The 22,455-nt window shown below is 33.6% G+C and overlaps 1 protein-coding gene across 2 annotated transcripts; it reads left to right on the top strand.

Moving 5' to 3' along the window:
- The first annotated feature begins 6,314 nt into the window (after positions 1–6,314).
- On the top strand, positions 6,315–13,907 carry LOC136227332 (chaperone protein ClpD, chloroplastic). Of its 2 annotated transcripts, none has more exons than XM_066015977.1 (12): positions 6,315–7,357; positions 7,472–7,632; positions 7,720–7,949; positions 8,080–8,188; positions 8,279–8,409; positions 10,735–10,836; positions 10,927–11,208; positions 11,304–11,410; positions 11,508–11,802; positions 11,919–12,152; positions 12,253–12,486; positions 13,495–13,907. In XM_066015977.1, exons 1-12 carry the CDS (start codon positions 6,687–6,689, stop codon positions 13,798–13,800), a joined length of 2,862 nt encoding a protein of 953 aa, XP_065872049.1. In that variant the 5' UTR covers positions 6,315–6,686; the 3' UTR covers positions 13,801–13,907. The 2 variants fall into 2 exon arrangements, with proteins under 2 accessions (XP_065872049.1, XP_065872054.1); XM_066015982.1 differs by having other exon boundaries at positions 6,316–7,357; positions 11,307–11,410.
- The last annotated feature ends 8,548 nt before the right edge of the window (positions 13,908–22,455 follow it).

Below are 22,455 nucleotides of genomic sequence, written 5' to 3'. Positions count from 1 at the left end.
CGAAAAAAATGCATATGGTTTGTCCAATTTGCAAATAGAGATACTCGGTTTAAAAGTTTATAAATAAAGGTCTGTGGTATATTTTATTTACAAAATAAAGTATTACAATTACACAGTTAAGTTCTGATTACAACCAAAGATATTTTTATCTTTAAAAAAATTATTCTTACATATCAGCAAAACACAAAAAAAAAACAACAACTTCCTAAATTGAAATAATAAATAATATGGTGACATTTTTACGTTTTTTACTTTTTTTTTTTGGTAGGAACATGAAAGAAAAAACAAAAAACCAAAAAAACTAAAGAAATTAACCTGGGATTAGCCTAGGGAAGCTAACCCCCACTACATCTTCCAAAAGAAGAGAAGATAAGGTAGTGCCGCCCAACATCCGCTCATGCCCATCAGCCGCCAAACGATCCGCTACCCGGTTTTGCTCTCTGAAGACATGGCTGAAACTGATGAAGTCAAAGGAAGAACAAAGCCTTCTAATACCTTTGCTGACAGTTTATGAACTAAATTGATATTTAAGTTCATTTTATACCGTTGCAATTTGATTTTGGGATCTGTGTTTTGTTAATGTATAAATGTAATTAAAAAAAAAATTAAAAAATACTATTGATTGTCATCAAGTACTTAAAAGTTTAATTTTAAATACTTTTTTTTTTGTAAAAAAAGCATACAATAGGTCTCTATTTGTAAATATTTAAACCACAGATCTCTATTTACAAATAAAGCAAACCACGAGCATTTTTTCGTACTTTACCCTAAAAAAACTAAAAAAAATTAAATATCTAGAATATTGAAAATTTGTAATTGAAAAAATATAGTGGAACATGGAAGACATAAAAAAAATGAAAAAAAACTGATTCAATGAAAAATAAATGTAGGATTCAACTATTCCATAGTTAAAAGGGTAAATTTAAAATAAAACCTCTGTGATTTCACTAATTTTCAGATAAAGGACTGTGGTTTATTTTTTGTCAAAACGAGGATTGAGGTTTCGCACTTGGATTAATGCTATTAAAATCATCTTTAACGACCTGAAAATGAAAATTTTCAAGAATTAAAGTTGTTCAATGTCATATTTTTTATGGAATTACATTTTCGATTTTCGAAAATCATCTTTTTTAGAACTTTCTCTCTCTAAACATTTACTTTCTCTCTCTTTACCAAACATCATCTAGACAATCTCAAAATAAAAAAGTTGAAGAATTAAAGTTGTTTAGAATATTAGTAGTTCTTAAAATATGTCATTTTTGAAGTCGTTAAGGGTGATTTTAATAGTATCAATCGAAAAAGTCCTTATTTTGTTAAAGTTGAAAACCTCAATCCTCGTTTTGACAAAAAGTAAACCACAATCCTTTATCTGAAAATTAGTGAAACCACATGAGTTTTATTTAAAGTTTACCCTAGTTAAAATTAGTAAACCAAACATTAGAAATAATAAGATTTTCTCATTCCTATTCTCATTTCATGGTGTCTTTTAACCCAACTAAACACTTCTTAAATCTTTCCTTACCCGTGTCATGCATATTTTTAAGTTCAAAACACATATTTTTGATGAAGTAAAAGCAATATGCCTATCAAAATCATTTATTTTCTCACCAAAAAATCAATAGTTTAGAAATTGATGTAAGCATCTGTTTTAGATCGCATGATAAAAGTAGAAACATAATCCTCAGTACACTGATTCGAAGGTGTAGTCGTACTATTTAAGTGGGAGCCATGCGGGATCAAGCCTGACTCTTAATGACCAATCGGTGGCACAAGTTTTGCTTTCTCTTCTTGCTCATCGTGCTAAACTACACTTAATTGTTTTTGTATCAATATCGCACGACAGTCAGAATTTTGACCCATAAAACGTTTAAGGGTGAGACAACCTATGATCACAAATTTTCTAATCCCAATGATGTAAATAGTTATACCTGGAGAATCTCGACGAATTCCCGTGTTGTGAAGGATTCGAAAAGGGTCTAAAATATCATTGAACATTGGGTTTTTTTTTGTAAATTAAAATTATTATTTGTGTTTTTAGAGGCTATCCGACGATTTGATTTTTCCATTCTAAATCGTGCGTCACCAAAATAAAACTTGAGGCCCTAAAATAATTTCACGGTTTTCAAAAATAATTTATGACTAAAATCATGCTTAATAATTTCATGGTTTAGGTACTATTTATGTAATTTTCCTTTACTCTATAATGGTAACCATAAACTGTTATATATGTTATCTGAAAACTTCTCTCAACTCCTCTGTAATTTTTTCTCTCAATTCAATGTCATCACATTTCAGTTCTTCAATTTTTGATATGGTATCATAGCAGTAACAACTTCCGCGATGCTCTTATCTGGTTTGATTTCTTTAGTTTCCATTAAAGTCTTTATTTGATCTGTGTGTTAGATCAATTATTCTTTTCGATCAGATCTTCTTATTAGATCAATCTCCTTTCGCGATTGCGGTATAATTTTTCTATTATAGCCTTGAATCTTTGTGTTAGATTCTTCTTTCATAGATTTACTTCAAAATGTCAGATCCTACTGTTACTACTGTGATAGACCAATCTTCGAATTCAACCAGTGTCTATTACATCCATCCTAGTGAGAATACCAATTTATCTTTGGTTTCGCCAAAACTAACGGGGAATAATGATTATTATTTTTAGGCGAAAGCATTCAAACGCTCTCTAATGGCGAAGAACACGATCAAATTCATAGACAGATCTCTTTTATAGGATGACAGTGAAGAGGCGAATAAACTGGGTGGAATAGGTGTAACCATCTAGTTTATCCTGGATAAATCACTCGATTTCGGTGTCAATTTCATAGACTATTACTTGGTTTGAGGCTACTTTTTAGGTTTGGCAGAATTTGAAAGATCGCTTTTCGCAGTCAGATTATCTTCACATAGTAGAATTGCAAGATGAGTTATCTTCTCTAAATAAATGTCACATGTCTGTAACATATTATTTTACTAAGTTGCAAGTGATTTGGGAAAACTCTTAAATTTTTGACCTATTTTGAATTGTGCACGTGTGTTAACTGGTGCTACTACTTGTAATACCATTAAGAATGTTAGAGAGCAACAAGCTCAAGATTGTGTCATTAAGTTTCTCAGAGGTCTGAATGGCAACTTTAACATGATTAAGACTCAAGTTTTGATGATAGGCCCCTTACATGCAATAGAAAAGATCTTTAATATGGCAGTGCAACACGAAAGATAAATTCATGAGGAAATTGATAAGAGGTTGCTAGGATCTTTAGACAACACTATGATAGAGGAAATTTAGGAAATACTGTTAATTTTATGCAAGAAAATTAGCATAATCAGAGTAATAACAATTCTAAGAAGGGAAGAAATGCAAAGAAATGTAGTCATCTTGGGAAGGAGTGACATATCATGGACCAATGCTACAAGAAACATGTAAAGAAATATTGTGTTTTTTTTAAATTCCCTATTTTTTTTTAAATTCCCTAGATAGTCGGGAAATTCAAAAGAATCTTGGTATCATTCCTTAAGAGAAAGTAATTCTATTTCCAAGACTGTTGAAGTGGAGCCTTGTCATCTCTGAAGGCTCTAATACATCGGCTGAAGATGTAGAAAAAAGTAATGTGATGCTCATTATAATACTAAGAAGGATAATAAAAGTGATTAAAGATATAAAGATTCAAAAAGCATGCCATACTCTCACACAACCAAAAACATACCAAATCCACCGAAGGCAGAGGGTGAATTTGGCTAAGACACAACAAATGGTCATCTAACATTGAAGCCCCAAATAAATAGTGAAAGAAACAAGGGTAGAAAAAAGTGGCCACTTTCGCTTCGTCTTCTTCTGGGGTAAGTCATATTTTGAAGCACGTTAAGAGGAGAAAATGAGAAATTAATAGAGTTCATCTAAGAGTACAAATGGTGGAACTCCAAAAAGTGCACAAAGGAAACCATGGAGAAAATGTCAAAAGCTTTCAGTGGTTATGAATCCTAACTGTCCTATCATTAACCTCTTCTTGGGCAATGACGTTCTCCCCATCAAAATACTCCTCACCAACGGAACCAGATGTTTCTGGTGATGACCCATGAACATTAAAAACCTCTTCAAACTCCTCATTATGAACAATAAAGGATTTAGCACCAAAAGGGTTCATCTCAAATACTCGGTTCAAATAAATAGAAGGAAATTGCAAATTGAAGATTTGGTTTGAGAATCAAAAGGGGAAATGCCCGAAAAAGCATATTTTAAATAAAAATGCAAATGATGTGCAATGAAAAAGAGAGAAAAAGTGTGAACTCCTTTTTATAAGAGGAAAACAAATTGAAAAATAAAAGGACCATTATTGAAATTAGACTTTTGGCTTTCCCTTTATAACAACCTTAGATTTGTCACACCTTTTGTACAAACGAGGGCACAGTTCATTAAATGTGCAGTTCAAAGGAGTATAGAAGATGAAGAGTTTTTGCATAGCCTTAAAAGGCGTTTCACCCTTATTAGAGGGGCTTCTGATAACAAGAATATAAATATTCCCTAAGGACACATCTTCAACTTTAAACCAAAGGCTCAAGGTCAGCTCCTAGAGACCCGAATATGTGGATCTTAAGGGAACCAAAGTCGTTTGAATCTACAATAGGCCGAGAGCCTTGTAGAAGAATGAAGAGCTGATTTTTGAGGGCTATGAAGACACTAGTTCGCTTGACATAAAAATTGAGTATCAGTGTGAACGCAACTATGGAGAAACTTTACACGTGAAGGATTTTCATTAGAGGATCACGCTGCCCCCAATAGAGGCATGCCATCTTAAAAGATATAAGAAAAACATGAATTTTCACATGCACCTTAATGAGCAAGTGAATTTGCTCATTCACCATTAGATATAGGCTTATTAAATCTAAGCCTCGGGATGCTTTGAATCTCCACATTAGGATTCTAATAAGCCTAGATCTAATGGTGAATGAGCAAATTTTACATGCTCATTAAGGTGCATGTGATCAAGACTGATAAGAAAAAAGCGTAATATAAAGGTGAAATAACCTAGCTATAAATACAAGATTTTAGAGAATCTTTAAGGTATGTCGGGCATCCCTTCTTATTTTCATTCTCTTTGTCTGAGACTGAAACTGATTCAGACATCATATTGCTTACACCAGTCAATCGACACCTCCTCCATTTTGCAGGAATTGGCCTTACAATAGAAAAACCTTGAAGCCCTTCTCAATCTTTAATTTACTTAAAATACTAAATATATAGGGATAAGGTGCAAAAATGCCTCTAACGTTTACAGGTAGGAGCAATTTTACCATTAACGTCTAAAATGATACAATTTTACCCTTAACGTTGGGGGACATGATCAATTTTATTTCTAATGTTGTCAAGTTGAGTCAATTTCAGACATTATTATAAAATACAGATATTTTTATTTTTTATTGTGCACAAATTGCATATGAGTTCGTATAAAAAAATGTTTAATATTTTATGTGATTTAATAATAGAATTGGAGATTAATATTTATAAATTCACCGATATAATTCAAATTTCTTTGTCAAACTTGTACAATATAGACAGTATAATTTTAATATTTTTTTTTTAAAAATTTCACATCTAACCATATGTTTATGATTTGTTACTAATGATCGATAAAATAATTCACATGTGAAGTGAAGATAGCAAGATTCATGACTAAGAAGACAATTTGATGAATTATTTCTCAAATTCACCAAACTTGACAATATTAGTGGCAAAATTGATCTAGACTGCTAAAGTTAAGAATAAAATTACACCATTTTAAACATTAAAGGTAAAAAATTGCTCTTGACAGTAAACTCCAGATATTTGATATCTTTTTCTTTGAATGAGATCTCAATTCCAGCGACGGTTTCATTAGATATCTTACAATTAGAATCCCTCTTTTTTCCGATCCAGTTCCTTCACCACCGCGAACCCCAGTTAGATTCAGACATGATACACTTTTTAGTTATTGGGAGAACCCAAGTACTCTCTTTCAGATCCGGGAAAGAGCTCTCAGAGATCTTTTTTCCTTTTAGAAGATACAGGAGCGAAACAATCAACCTATTGATATTGTAACGTTAAAGATATTTCAGCACATTTGCGATCTCAAAATAAAATCAATCTATGTTGCCATAGACCGATAGACATTTCAAAATGAGTAAACACATGTCGAGAAAGAAAAATTGGAAAGGTGGTGAAATGGGTCAACTTCAATTGGGCCATGAAAATGAAGTTGACAATGGAGGCTGCTTTGTTCCACACATGGTCAGGTGCAGCCCAGAGACGTTGCTTATAGGCTACTTCTGATTTTGAGGCTTCCGTAGCTGACCAGCTTTCTGCCTCTGCCTCTGGGCTTCGCCTCCTTTTCAGATTTGCCGAGCTAAACTTCAATTTGGACTTTCATCGAATAAGTACACTGCAACGTTCAACTGTAAATAAAATTCAGATCTTTTGGCTGGTGGCTTGACGTGTTAACCAATCCCTCTTTTTTTCAGTTTCTCTACTCAATTCCTTTCTTCTCCCTGTACTCCACTCTTCCCATTTCCTCATCTACGTTTTCCAATTTCGGTATCTGATACTTCATTTGAATTCGAAATTGATGTTTTCATGGTTTTAATTTCCATCAACAAGGCCGGGTGATCATTCATTCAATTCAATTGTTTAGGTTTGAGAGAATTGAAGAAGAATGGAGGTTTTGTCTTCTTCACCTCTCTCGGTTCACTTGAGATGTGATTTAGGACAGTTTTATTCACCTTCTTCGAATAAATTTAATCCTCTCTTAAATTTGAATTCTACTAGTAGTTCAATTTCTTCATCCTGTTCTTCTTGCTTTGGTATGTCTATCTCACATACGCACCACGCACATATCCCTATTTCGTTTAAATGCTCACGTTCGCGTAGAAAGCGTAAAATTCTTCCAATTTCTGCTGTTTTTGAGAGATTTACGGAGCGAGCAATAAAGGTGGTGATATTTTCTCAGAGAGAAGCCAGAGCCTTGGGCAAGGACATGGTGTTTACGCAGCATCTCTTGCTTGGTTTAATTGGGGAGGATCGAGACCCAAATGGGTTTCTAGGCTCTGGGATTAAAATTGATGAAGCTCGTGAAGTGGTTAGAAACTTATGGAAGAGTGACACCGATGCTGATGGGACAAGTGCTTCGACTTCTAGTTCAGGGAAAATTGAAAGAACCAGTTCCAGTTCCTCCACAGATGTGCCATTTTCAGTTAGCACCAAACGGGTTTTTGAGGCTGCCGTTGAGTATTCGCGTACAATGGGCTATAATTTCATTGCACCTGAGCATATAGCCATTGGATTGTTTACTGTTGATGATGGGAGCGCTAGTCGCGTCCTCAAGAGGTAGGTACTTGGTTTTTTCTATAGGTCATAAATGGAATCTCCTTTATCATAGTTGTGAAGTGCATATTAATGCAGCCGTTTTTCTAATCATGCCTCGTTAACTTATGATTTCAGATTGGGGGCAAATTTAGATCACTTGGCAGAGGCAGCAATCACTAGACTTCAAGGTGAGCTTGCAAGAGAAGGAGGAGAACCAACTTCCCAAGCCAAAGGAGCACGAAATAAGTACTCCTTGAAGAAAACTGGTGCATCAAGATCCTCGGAAAGAACAAGAGGTAAATAGAATTTCTAACTGTCTTAACTAATAACCTGAATTGTAAGAATCATATAGTAATATTATACAATTCACCTGCATTTGATAGAGAAAAGTGCTCTGGCTCAATTCTGTGTGGATCTTACTGCCCGTGCCAGTGAAGGACTGATTGACCCTGTTATTGGGCGAGATACTGAGATTGAAAGAATAATTCAAATACTTTGCCGCAGAACTAAAAACAATCCCATTCTTCTTGGTGAAAGTGGAGTTGGAAAAACAGCCATTGCTGAAGGACTGGCGACTCGTATTGCACAGGCCGATATTCCTGTTTTTCTCCTAGTATGTATCTTATAGCTATCTTCAAATATTAGTGTTCAGTGTCATCCACATGTTTTCTTCTGTTTTTGGGTGTTCACCTCAAGGATATTTAGTTTTAAAAGTGTTTATTAGCTTGTCATTCTACCCACAGGCAAAACGTGTGATGTCCTTGGATATGGGATTACTAATTGCTGGTGCAAAGGAAAGGGGAGAATTGGAGGCACGTGTTACTTCATTGATAAAAGAAATAGTGAAAGAAGGTAGATTTATCTGGAATTCATTAAAAAAAAAAAAAGCAATTTTGGCTTCATTTGGAATTCTTGCCTACTAATGATGTGTTTTCCTTGTAGGTAATATAATTATTTTTATTGATGAAGTCCATACTATTGTTGGAACCGGCACTGTTGGACGGGGAAGCAAGGGATCTGGCCTTGACATTGCTAATTTACTGAAGCCATCTCTTGGGAGGGGTGAAATACAGGTCACTATGCTTTGCTTTTATATTAACCTGTTGATTGAAACGTAATGTCCAGATATGGTATTTGACATTTATATTACATGATTGAATGCTGTGCGAGATGTTTTACTATGGTGCGGTTATTTCTGATTAGTAGTTAAAGAAGTTTAATGTGCTAAAAAGCTCAAAGGAAAACAAAAATCCCTAATTCCACAAACCTTGTATTGAAATCATCATCAAATCCTAAGAAACATCTTTTTGATTCACTAACCATCTCTGGAACAAGTCATCAACTCCCCCCAACTAAAAAAAAAAGGAAAAAAGAAAAAAGAAAAAAGAAAAAGAAATAGAAGAAATAGATGTGGCTATTTTAGTCTTTGGAGTTAGGGACATGATAACTCCAGTTTCATTGAAAGTGCTAGGTGCTTTTAGAAGATAAAACCTTACATTGCCTGCGGCACTAGGCCGAGCCACTCTTGAATATTGAGCAAAGTGAGGGCTACTTAATAGAAAGAAGGTAAAAACATGTACAAATAATAGTATTTAAATTTCATAAAATGAACATAGAATCATATAAATTGTAATTATCAAAATATGGAAGACCACTAAAAAGCAGAAGGCCACAAAAAACATCAAACTTCTCAAATTTTGCAAGCAAGTCCTTCTATTTTAGAATGTAGGTTCTACTTATAATCAACTGTATGACACCATCATCCTTATCATTTACTTTATCATTTCTCCTATCGCGAGATTTTTAACCCTCAATCTCTTCTTCAATATATATCATTCAAAATATTGCGCAATTCTTGCCTAGAACTAATTAAAGCTTGAACCCTTTTCAAATAGCATCTTCAGAACTTCTTCCATGGTCAATATTAGCTCCTATTTCACTAACCAAATACTCAGTTGCAAAATGTATGTACCTATAGATATAGGATCAATAATATCTCATATGTAAAAAACGAGCCTTAAGTTCGTTACCTTAAATTGTACCTTCTCTCTCCAGAACCCTTGCACTTATTGATGCTTCCTTTTTGAAATAGCATTTGAAAATTTTCAAAAAGGTCAGTATATCCAAGGCATCACTTTTTTTCCTAGTACTTGGACTAAAGCACTTGCCTAGGCAGCGCCTTGTTCAAGGTGCCTTGCCCAGGGCGTTGTGAGGTGCTAGTGCTTAGCCTTGGCTAGCAACCTTCAAGTCTTTCACAACACTGGATAAATTTATTAGATTTTTGGCAGAGAGAGCATTTTATGGATTTTCACAAATGACTCATCCTTAGTAACACATCCCTGACTTCATTTTCCTTTTTCTCTTACCCTAGGATCAGGAAGAGTACCTCATACCTGGTTAGAATGAACTCAAGCACTAGAACTGTTCTTGCTGCTTTTCACAGTTGGAGTTCTTCGATTGTAATTCTTTGATGGAATTCATAAGCATTTGTGCCATACCCAATTGAAATTCTTCCATTTCTTGGAAGTAGCTTTGACCTCTTCTAACCTTGCATCCATCAATATCAGCTGCTCGTCTACGGTTGCGAGTTATCTTCCATTGTTAGTCTACCTTTTCCTCCAGTTTCTGCACTAAATTGTCCCCAAGATAATACCAGAGTGCCAATAATCTAAGTGCTAACTGCTTCAGTAGTAGTACCATGTCATTGTAACCTGAGTCAATGAGATTTTGAGTACCCATATCTGATACTGCAGAAGATGATTGGAGCTCTAGATCTTTAAAGAATTGAAGATAAAGAAAATAAAAGAAAGGTAGAGAACAGAGTAGATGTTTAGACAGAGTAGGTAGGTTTGAGAAGGAAGAATAGTGAGAGAAGAGAGAGAGAGAGAGAGTGAATGAAATTGTATTTATCCTTCTATAGCTTTTGCAATACAGCGAATCGTGTGTTATATGCTAATGCAATCATCTAGAGCTATACAATCTTTATTTACTAACCGCTCTATGACTTCACCTGAACCTACAGCCTGCTTAGCTCAGCCATTATCACATGTGCAAAATCAACTTCAAGTAAACCTTTCACTTGCATCCCGACTTATTTAGCTTCGCTATCACTTGCAGTTCTTTCTGTTTCTCTATCACGTGCCTTAACTATTTCAGCAGCTGGCTTTCTGATTACAGCAACTCATCCACATTGTATCACCATCTTCTCCTGTTGCCAGCTCACTTGGCACAACATATGTCATATATTAGTTATTCATCTCAAAGATAACATGGGTGTTAAGAATTTTACTCTTCTAGTAAATGCTGATTGAGATTTCCTTATGAGACGGCAAACTGAAATGTGATTGCTATATTTGTATGAATTTACCATGTTTAACAGTGCATCTCATCTCTTACAGTGCATTGCGTCCACCACAGTAGATGAATACAGGATGCATTTTGAAACCGATAAAGCATTAGCGCGAAGATTCCAGCCTGTGTCAATTAATGAGCCAAGCCAGGTACGTTGCAAATTTGCAGATTCATCTAGTTTCACTTGTACAAAGCAATTCATTCTGTATTTGTCAATTGAATATGCATCATATATGCAGGAGGATGCAATTAAAATATTATTGGGTCTACGTCAGAAATATGAGGCACATCACAAGTGCAGATTCACATTGGAAGCCATAAATGCTGCTGTATATCTGTCAGAAAGATATATTGCTGATCGCTACCTTCCAGATAAAGCTATTGATCTTATTGATGAGGCAGGCAGTAGAGCTAGAATCGAGGCCTACAGGCGGAAGAAAGAACAGCAGACTGGTATACTTTCGAAGTCACCAGATGACTATTGGCAAGAAATTAGAACTGTTCATGCCATGCATGATGTGGTACTCCTATTATTTTTTCTCGACAGTTGCGTATATCCATTATTCTGTTAATAATATTGTTGATTTGCAATTTCTATGTCAATTTCCAATTCAAGCAGGTCCTGGGAAGTAGAATTACAGACGATGAGATTGTTTCCAGCAAAGATGCTTCCGGGGAAATCATTTTGGAGCCTCCTGTGCCTGTCACTCCAGATAACGATGAGTATGATCTTTTAATTCTAAATGTTTAATGGGATAAAGGGACTGTGTTTCTCTGGTCTCAGTACTATTTAAACTGAATTTCTGGCTGCGATTTGCAGACCATCAGTTGTGGGGCCTGATGATATTGCTGCAGTGGCTTCACTATGGTCAGGAATCCCAGTGCAGCAGCTCACTGCTGATGAAAAAGTGTTTCTGGTTGGTCTTGATAATGAGCTCCGAAAACGGGTCATTGGTCAAGAAGAGGCTGTTGTTGCAATATCTCGAGCAGTCAAAAGATCTCGGGTTGGCTTGAATGATCCAGATAGGCCCATAGCAGCAATGATGTTCTGTGGCCCCACTGGGGTTGGCAAGACAGAACTAGCAAAAGCTCTGGCAGCATGCTACTTTGGATCAGTGAGGCTTCTTACTTCATAATTATTCAGCAATGTTTTGCATAAATCAAACTATAAAGATAAAACATTTCAAGCTTGTGATTCTCTCCATCTCCTTGCTTGAAATATTTGTTGTAGGAGTCGGCGATGCTGAGATTAGACATGAGTGAATACATGGAGCGACACAGTGTGAGCAAATTAATAGGAGCACCCCCAGGTTATGTTGGTTATGGTGAGGGAGGCACTTTAACTGAGGCTATTAGAAGACGACCTTTCACATTACTGTTGCTTGATGAAATAGAGAAAGCTCACCCAGACGTATTCAATATCCTCCTTCAGTTGTTTGAAGATGGCCATGTTACAGATTCTCAGGTTTGTAGTTATCATAACATCATGTTTGTTCCAATTGTTAAATTTGACCAGCCAAAAAGAAAAAGCCAGTTTCTTATTCTTAAAAGACCGGATTTGGCAGGGACGGAGAGTATCATTTAAAAATGCGCTGGTGGTAATGACTTCAAATGTAGGCTCAACTGCCATTGCAAAAGGTGGACGCATGTCCATTGGTTTCATGATTACAGATAATGAGACAAGCTCATATGCTGGGATAAAGGCGTTGGTAATGGAAGAACTCAAGGCATATTTTCGTCCAGAGTTACTGAACAGGATAGATGAAGTTGTGGTATTCCGCCCCCTCGAGAAGGCTCAGGTATGTGAACCCAAAATTCGATTTTTATTGGGATAAGATATAAATTTACCCCCAACTTTTTTGGGAAGTGCAGATATACCTATAGCGTGAGAAATAATATAATTTGTCCTCAATGTTTCCAATGTGTAGCAATTTGTACCCAGACAGTGATGAAATTAATTAGCCTTTGATTGCTGGGATTGCTAGGAGAGCAAAAAATAAACCCAGTCCATTTGGGTTGGGCTTAATTAATTTGGTGATAAGTTACAAATTTAGCCATATGATTATTGGGGGAGAACAAATTTTCATGTGACTGCCAACCAATAGCCTTTTGGCCACCCAATAAGGCTTTAAATTGCACCATCCGATAGATGTTAGGCTTAAGATTGCACTGGTTTGTATGTAGGGGCCAAATTCGGTCTCCCAGAAAACCATAGGGTTAAATTTATAACCTATGTTGCACGAACACTCCTCTTTAGTAGCGTTTCTACGTTTCGTGTCTGTGTTTGTTTTCGTTTGAAGGCCATTTCATGAAATTTATGTTCTAGAAATAACGTTTTTCGGTGTCCATTTCATATCCGTGTCCGTGCAAGATAGTTTACAACTTACCCCAAATCTTTTTGTCCCTAAGGGTTGAGACAAAAAGAAAAAGATACACAACCTATATTTGATGGGATGCAATCAACTCTCCATAGATGAAAATGGAAGGTGGGTAGGGGCAGAAGCATCCTTAACCACCCCTATAAGGGGTGGTTCCCGACAGCCGAATGCATTGGCACCCGTGTCCCCTACCTCCGCCATTGGGTCCCTATAAGAGTTCCATTTTATGGGTTTTATTACCTGCTCAAAATTGTTCCGTGCACCGTTATCTGAGACTAAAATTACTCCAAATTAGAAACTTTAAAACGTTAAAAGCAAATTTGGACCTTATCCTGATTTTATTGGTCAACAAAGCTCATCAATATTTACTTTAGGAGGGAGTGGAGAAGTCAGGAGAGTTATTTGACATGATATGTTGTTGATTTTCAGATGCTTGAAATTGTAAATCTAATGCTGGAAGAGGTGAAAACAAGGTTGGGGTGTCTTGGGATAAGGTTGGAAGTATCAGATACAATAAAGGATCTTGTATGCAAACAAGGTTATGATCAGATATATGGTGCTCGACCTCTTCGAAGAGCTATTACTCAAATAATTGAAAATCCAGTAAGTGAAGCCATACTTAGTGGAGGATTGAAGTTTGGTGATTCAGCCATTGTTGATCTGGATGCTACTTCTGGACTCCCAGTCGTCATTAATCAGAGTATCCATTTGTCTGATGCCTCCAAAATCTTGTAATTACCTTCATTCTGAATTATTATGTATATGTTGTAATCTTATCTTGTACATAATCGGGGCAGTTAATTCTGTTCAAGTGTATATATAGAGAGTATAATTTAGTTTCAGTTCAGGTATCCTCTCCTTTTGTCATCACAGGCAAACTATTCCATTTTATTTTAGAAATTGATTACTCTTTCAATTAGGATCCAGAAAAATTCTACATTTCTGAGAAGTTCTGCACTCACTGCAAAAGAAATAGACATACTAAGGATGAATGTTTCTTAATCCATGGATTTCCTGACTGGTTCAAAGGAAATAAAAACCCCTCTAATAGCAAGAATTCCAACTCTACTGCTTTGTATAGCAGGGACAGTCCACTTGAAGTTGATAATAGTGATGATGAAGTTGAATACCGTACTCATTCCTCAACTGCAGAATCAATGGAAGAAAGATGGGTATTTATACAATCAGAAAAACTAAAAGTGTTACACGTGTTAAGTAATAATATGTGGGAAAACTTCAGCTTGGTAATCCAATAACCATTTAATAATTGTAGTTTTATCAAAGTACTAAGATAACCATTTTCAATTTATTACTAGAATGCCAATTATGGTTATTAAACTTTAAAACGAACTATCAAAATCATTTAATTTTACACTTCTTAACATAAAAGTTAGTTAACCTTACTACTCTAATAACATGTAATTCTTCACTGTAAGACTAATGGAAATGATATTTTAAGCTACTTTAATTCTTTGACTTGTTTGCTTTGAGGTTATTCAGGTGTTGTTTGGTTAGAGATAAGGTTTGAAAAATAAAAAAAATATGGTTTCATGATAAATATGGTTCATTTAATTCTTGGAAGTTTTTATTTTGAAGTGATTAACTGGAATTTTGAAGTTTTAATTGAAAATTAGTGATTATAATGTTAGGAAGTAGAACTGGAATTTTGAAATTTTAATTGAAAGTTAGTGACTATAATATTAGGAAGTATAAAGTCAAGTGATTTTTATGTTATATTTTAAAAGTTCCGTAACCATAATATTAAGTGGCCATGCGCGTAGTATACCCAATTATGTTCACGGGCATTCATTTTTATGAACAATTAATGTTCTCAAATAATGTTAATGTAATGATTTAATATAAAAAGAATGATTTAATTGCCATTATTTGAAATTATGATTCTTTCCCTCAATTCATTGCTAAAAACTTTTAATTAACCCTCTTTATTTACATAAATTATAAATAGAATCCTTTTTCATTGTTTGGTATAAATACATTTTATTGAAATATAATATGTTTATTCACTTTAAATTTGCATCCTAATGAAAGTAAAAAGAATGTTTGAATATTTAAATTTTTATATTTAGTATAAAATAAGAAATTTGTGTTCTTTTAAATATATACGAGTTTTGCACCCGTACAATGCACGGTATGTATAATATTTTTAAATATATTAATTATAATTAAATTACTACGCAACAAATGTATTATACATAATTTACAATCTAACTAATTTTACTCTAATAATTTACTATAAATTATTAAAAAAAATTAAAAACTACATAACCAGTGTATAAAATAGAGGTTTAATATATTTTTTTTAGTTTGAATACTTGATAAGGATATATTATATTCAAATATTCAAAATATATGTTATAAGCATTCTTTTAATGTTTGAATTTTTTTATCTAATAAGTCTTTGAGAAATAATAGAAAGTTGAATTTCAGCCAAGAAATTTTGGAAAAGAAAATAGCAAAAACGGAAGAAAAAAATAAATAAAAATATTTTTAATAAGTAAAAAATGAGAGAGCGACACCTCAGCTTCATCGTTACTGTTTTAATATATATATATATATATTTTTTCAAATATATGTTATAAGCATTCTTTTAATGTTTGAATTTTTTTATCTAATAAGTCTTTGAGAAATAATAGAAAGTTGAATTTCAGCCAAGAAATTTTGGAAAAGAAAATAGCAAAAACGGAAGAAAAAAATAAATAAAAATATTTTTAATAAGTAAAAAATGAGAGAGCGACACCTCAGCTTCATCGTTACTGTTTTGATATATATATATTTTCAAATATATGTTATAAGCATTCTTTTAATGTTTGAATTTTTTTATCTAATAAGTCTTTGAGAAATAATAGAAAGTTGAATTTCAGCCAAGAAATTTTGGAAAAGAAAATAGCAAAAACGGAAGAAAAAAATAAATAAAAATATTTTTAATAAGTAAAAAATGAGAGAGCGACACCTCAGCTTCATCGTTACTGTTTTAATATATATATATTTTCAAATATATGTTATAAGCATTCTTTTAATGTTTGAATTTTTTTATCTAATAAGTCTTTGAGAAATAATAGAAAGTTTAATTTCAGCCAAGAAATTTTGGAAAAGAAAATAGCAAAAACGGAAGAAAAAAATAAATAAAAATATTTTTAATCCGTAAAAAATGAGAGAGCGACACGAGCGACACCTCAGCTTCATCGTTACTGTTTTAATATATATATATATATATATATATATAAGTACATTTTCATCTAATAACACCATACCGATACCACTTATTGTGTCCTTCTTCGACTTGTGAAGAATTTTCCATAACCTGATAATTCTTGCTATAATTTTCCCAGGAATTTTCCAATGGCGCTTTGTAGCACTAATTTCTTCAATGTAGTCATATATGGAAGACATGTTTTACAACTCGTAAAAATAAAGAGAATGTAAACTTTGATAGATGATTATAAGATTATATATAGTTGAGGTTGTACTTATCCCTTTTTGGTGAATGGTCTTTGAGTTTGATTCAAATAAAAATGCTAGATAAGTTTTTTACAGAAGTAATAACTCTTGATTCAAAAAAAAATCAAAGATAATATAATTAATTTTTTATTATATCATAAAACCGAAGATAATATACAACTCTTATCCTATTAAATTAAATTATAATATACAACTCTTATTCGATTAAATTATAACTTGAAAACTAAATTTAAAATATACAACTCTTATCCTATTAAAAGAAACAAAGATAATATACAACTATTATCCTATTAAATTACAACTCTTATCCTATTAAATGACTTGAGTAATTATATTTTTAATAATAAGCTAAACCAAAATAATATACAAACTAAAATGACTGATGGAATGACTTTTGTAGAGTTTTTGGGTAATAGAAGGACGTGAAGCACACTTGAAGTATATAAAATTATTAAATTAAATAGATGTTGAAGTATATAAACTTATTAAATTAAATAGATTAAAACAAATATAAAAATAAGACACATCAGCAATTTATCTCCAGCTTTTAATATATGTATAGATATATATATAATTCAAATAAAAAAACTCACTAATTTTTTCTCGAAGAAAAAAAAATTCAAATTCCTGTCTAGCATCTCTCTCGACAAAGATTGAGAATCTCCAAAAAAGTAATTGGACGAAAATGAATCTCCAACTCTATAAAGATTCTCAAAATCATTAATAAAATTATATATACTTTATATATAAATTATATATCTATATTAAGTTTTTCTATTTTTTTAATTAAATTTATTAAGAAGAATCTAAAGGATAAACATGACAAGAAATGAAGATGGACATGTCACTTTCCACCGAACAAACTTTGAATGAACAACTCTAACCAAACTATGAGCCGTTGAATTCATAAAAGTTCTGCAAAAGAAATATAGCAGTTTTCTAAATATTTCAAAAGAGAAATACAATCATCTACTAGCTTCGCAAAGTAAGAAAAATCAAGTTGAAGCTCTAAGAGCATCCCTAATGGCTCATCTTTGCTTGTTACTTTTCTAAATAAATTATTACCAACCACTATGAGTGTTGTTACTGTAATTAGTAAATTACCAAAAGTAATAACAATCAATTCATCCTGCAAATGTATTGAAACTATAAACTTTTATTTTTTAAATATTTTAAAACCTTGTCAAATCAGGAATATCATATACATAAATATAAAAAATGCTTTTATATATTTACAACGGTAATAATAAACGGTAATTTTATATCTGTTTCAAAAATTTGTATTCAACGGGTAAAATTTCATATTAACACTATAAATACACTATAATTTCTCATTTATCACTACACTTATCTTCTTATTCTATCTCAATTTCAATTACATTTTATTTCTAAATGGAGAATAATCAAGATAATTTTAGCCAATATTATTCTCAGGTTCCAAACACTCAGTATCCCGAAACACAAAATCCTCCGATTAGGCCTACATCACGACCCTTTTATGATCCGTATATGCAATATCCACCGAACCCCCAATACTATCCGTATATGCAATATCTACCAAACCTCCAAAACTATCCTCGTGGCCCTTTTACTAATGAAACTACACGAATGGAGCATTCTGGGCCAGTTCAAATTGCAAACGATGAAGTCATTGAGGTAACCGAAACCCAGGCACAACCAGTGGTCAGTTCAACACCGAGGTTCAAGTGGAATACTACACTTGAAAAGTTTTTATGCAATACTTGGTTATCAATTGCAAACGATGAAGTCGTTGGTACGGATCAATGAATCGGTGATTTTTGGAAGCGAATCACTAATCAGTTCAACGTGTATAAGCCAGAAGGACCTTGTTTACCAAAAGAAAATACGACTTCCGTTAAATTTTACAAAATTAGTAAAACAGTCTCTGATTTTGTTGGGTGTTACGCCGAGATTTTTCATTTGAAACTGAGCGGCCATTCCGATGCACAAATTATTGAGAAGGCCGAACAACTCTACCTTCACAGGTATGGCTCCAAATTTCATTTGTTCATTGTTGGGAAATAATGAAAAACGAATCTAAATGGCTCGCTTTTAAAGAAAAACAATATGATGGAGGTTCCTCAAAGAGAACGAAACTTTCTGCATCGGGACATTACAGTTCAGCAAGTGAAAGTGGCAATGATGTACAATCGTTTCCTCAACGTCCAATAGGCCAGAAAGTGGCAAAAGGAAAAAAAAGCGAGTGGATCTTCTCAAAATATAGATGAGGAATTCTATAAAGAAATACAATTGCAAAAAGTTAAAACAAACCAAGATTTAGTGCAACATGTGATAAATTTTCTTCGGGTTCAAGAACAACAAATGAAACAAAAAGATTTCGAAATTCTCGACAAAGATACTTCGGGAATGGATGTTGAGCAACTGTTACGACAGAAAAAAATTTGCGCACACATCGACTCGAAGTATGATTTTCTTTAATTATGTTATTGTATCTTTTATTTGATTTGCTACATTAATTATGTTTTATGTAATATTATGTATTTAAATGAAGTTGTTTTATGGACTTTATAATATATTTAATATTGAGTTAATTATTTTGTTGAATAAATATTGTGTTGGGTACAAATTATTAGTTATATATTAATTGAGTAAATGTATAGTGTTTTATGACAAATGGGTCCCACAAAAATTAAAAGTAAGAGAGTAATATAGTTGTATGTTATTTGTGTGGGTTATTTGTGAATATTTGGCATTGGAGGTAATAACCTCCCCTAAGGATGCTCTAAGCTACATTTAAAATAGCTAGACAATCTGACTTGATTTAGTACATTGGACAACCTATTATGTTTTAACCAAAAAACCTCCTTGATAGCTAACAGTTTTTTTTATGCTTTTGAACCTAAAAAATAACAATTTAATTCACTTTTCCAATGAATGAAATTAGAAGTGAAAAGAACTGAATGTGGTGATAACTCTCTACGATCGATATTTGCAAAGGATAAGTATGAAACTGTTGGAGGTATTACGATTAATTTAGCGGAAGCAATTAATTAATCGAAGTGCATAAAACAATAGTGCTAGAAATAATAAACTTTGGAGAGAAAGGAATTAAACTTAGAAGGAATAATATAAACTTAAATTGATTTCTATATAAATTATGTTTCATCACAACCTAAAGAGTGCTATGTATAGAAATACAAAATCCTAATTTCTGCGTCTATTACGCGTGAAATTAATGTACTAACTTCCGGCCAATTTAATGGCTGCCCACCATTCACACAAAATTAACTTCAAACTAAGGGTGCTATTCATACAAAAAAAAATTGTCAAACAAGAGACATGATCATTTAATGTTTTGTTTGTATATCGTAACATTTTATTGTCTTTACTTACCAACGTCACGTGATCTCATCTCATCTCCTTTCCTTCTTCTTTTTTTTATTTTTATTTTTAAATTCATTTATTAATTATTTATTTGTTTATGAGACAATACTCATTTTCTACACTCCTCCTTGATGTATTGTCTATAAACATCAAGTTTGGCTCGTAGGAACTCGAACTTATTTTTCGTAGTGCCTTCGTAAAAATATTAGCAATCTGATTTTCACTACTGCAGTGGATCAGATTAACTTCGCCTTCACTTTTAGCTTCACGGAAAAAATGAAACTTGATTTTGATGTGCTTCGTTTTTCGATGCTGGACTGGATTTTTCGCAATAGCAATTGCAGACTTACTATCACAAAATATCTTTATCGGCTGGCTCTGCACTTCACCCATGTCGGATAGAATTCTTCTTAGCCATATTGCTTGATTGACTGCTGAACATGCTGCAATATATTCCGCTTCTGCAGTTGACTGCGCGACTGTCTCGTGTTTCTGTGAGATCTATGAAAATACTCCGCTACCGAGACTGAAATTGTAACCAGATGTACTTTTCATGTCATCTTCTGAACCTGCCCAATCACTGTCTGAAAAACCAATTAATTGATAAAATTTCATTGGTTTGTACCAGATTCCAAAATCCACAGTGCCTTTGATATATCTTAGCACTCGTTTTGCTGCTATGAAATGAATTTGACTTGGACTCTGCATAAAACATGATAACATGCTTGTAGCGAACATAATATTTGGTCTGGTAGATGTAAGATACAACAAGCTACCGATCAGACTTCTGTATTGCCTTTGATCTGCTGGAGGTGAACCATCTTCCTTAGTCAATTTTTTATTATTGACTAGAGGTGTAGTTACTGCTTTGAAATTCTCCATCTTGAATTTTTTGAGAAGATTGCTTGCATATTTCTTTTGACAGAGAAAAATTCCTTCAACACTTTGAATAATTTCCATACCAAGGAAATAATTCATTAATCCCAAATCCGTCATCTTGAAATTTTTCTTCATCTCATTTTTGAATTCGGAGATTAAGGATGGATTGTTACCCATCACAATTAAATCATCAACGTAAAGTGAAACAATGATGATATTTGAATTTTTATCAGCTTTCATGTAAAGAGTATACTCACTTGGACTTTTCTTGAAGCCTTGCTCACTGAAATAGGCATCGATTCTGCTGTACCATGCTCTTGGTGCTTGTTTGAGACCGTACAAGGCCTTTTTTAGCCTTAGTACTTTGTTTTCTTCCTTTTCAACAATAAAACCCGGTGGTTTCTCGACATATATTTCTTCTTTGAGAAACCCATCCAGAAAGGCTGACTTCACATCTAGCTGATAAACTTTCCACGCCTTTTATGCTGCTAGTGCAAGAATTGTACGAACTGTATCTTGCCTTGAGACAGGAGCAAATGTTTCATTGTAGTCGACTCCAAATTGTTGTGAGTACCCTTTTGCGACCAATCTCGCCTTGTGTTTTTGGATTGAGCCATCGGGGTTGAATTTGGTTTTGAAAATCCACTTAACGCCAATAACATCTTTGTGCGGTGGTTTTTCAACTAGCTCCCATGTCTGATTCTTCTAGATCGTCCGAATCTCCTCCTTCATTGCAAGGCTCCATTCATCATGTTGAGCTGCTTCTTCAAAACATTTTGGTTCAAGCGAAACATAATTACAAGATTCTACAACCTCGGTGTTGTCGTAGAGATCAGTTAAGAGTCTTGTCCTTCTTGGTGGAGATTCTGAATCGTTTGAATAACCATCATCATCACTTGAGTCTGAACTTGAGTCTTGTTGGTGCTCCTCCTACGGTTGATCCTGTTCTGGCTGAGTATTTTGCTGAAATGATAGAATGTCCAATAGTTTCTTTTCTTCCTTGTTCTGCTCCCAATTCCAAAAAGCTTCTTCATCAAAATTGACGTCTCTACTAATAACAATTTTTGATGTCTCCAAGTTGTATATTCTGTAGCCTTTGGATTGAGAAATGTAACCAACATAGATTCCCTTTTCAGCTTTTGCTTCTAGCTTGTGTCTTTTCTCAACTGGAACGTGCATATAGCAGATACTGTTGAAACACCTTTCCACATAATTTTGATTTGACAAAATTGCTTAAGTATAATTAAAAACATATTCTAAACACACTAAGTTTAAATGCTTTGATTTATTCTACTAATGTGTTTGTTCAATGTTGAGTTAAATTGTTTATAAGACACAAAGATTAAAAGGCCCAAAGCCCAATACGGAAGTCAAAGCCCAAGTCAAACAGTTAAAGGCAACTCGGCTCGCGTATGTCAAAACGCTGTCGTTATGTACAAAACGCAACTCAGTGGAAGAAGGATCTAGAAGACCTTCATGGAACAACTTCGGGACGAAGCTGCTGAGTTGATTCGACAAAGAGTACAAGACAGCAGCTAGCTAAGAACAACTTCCAGACAAAGTGTTTCCACTTTGGGTAAAGTTCAGACGACACAGAATGCTGTCTAGTTGACCTTACCATAAATGAAGAGACATTCTGTCGAGCTGACCAAAAGCTGACCGAGG

This window comes from Euphorbia lathyris, chromosome 1, assembly GCF_963576675.1.
Source record: "Euphorbia lathyris chromosome 1, ddEupLath1.1, whole genome shotgun sequence".
Classification (NCBI taxonomy): Eukaryota; Viridiplantae; Streptophyta; class Magnoliopsida; order Malpighiales; family Euphorbiaceae; genus Euphorbia; species Euphorbia lathyris.
The sequence above is the reverse complement of the archived record's forward strand: the minus strand, read 5'-3'. Positions and strand labels throughout refer to the sequence as shown.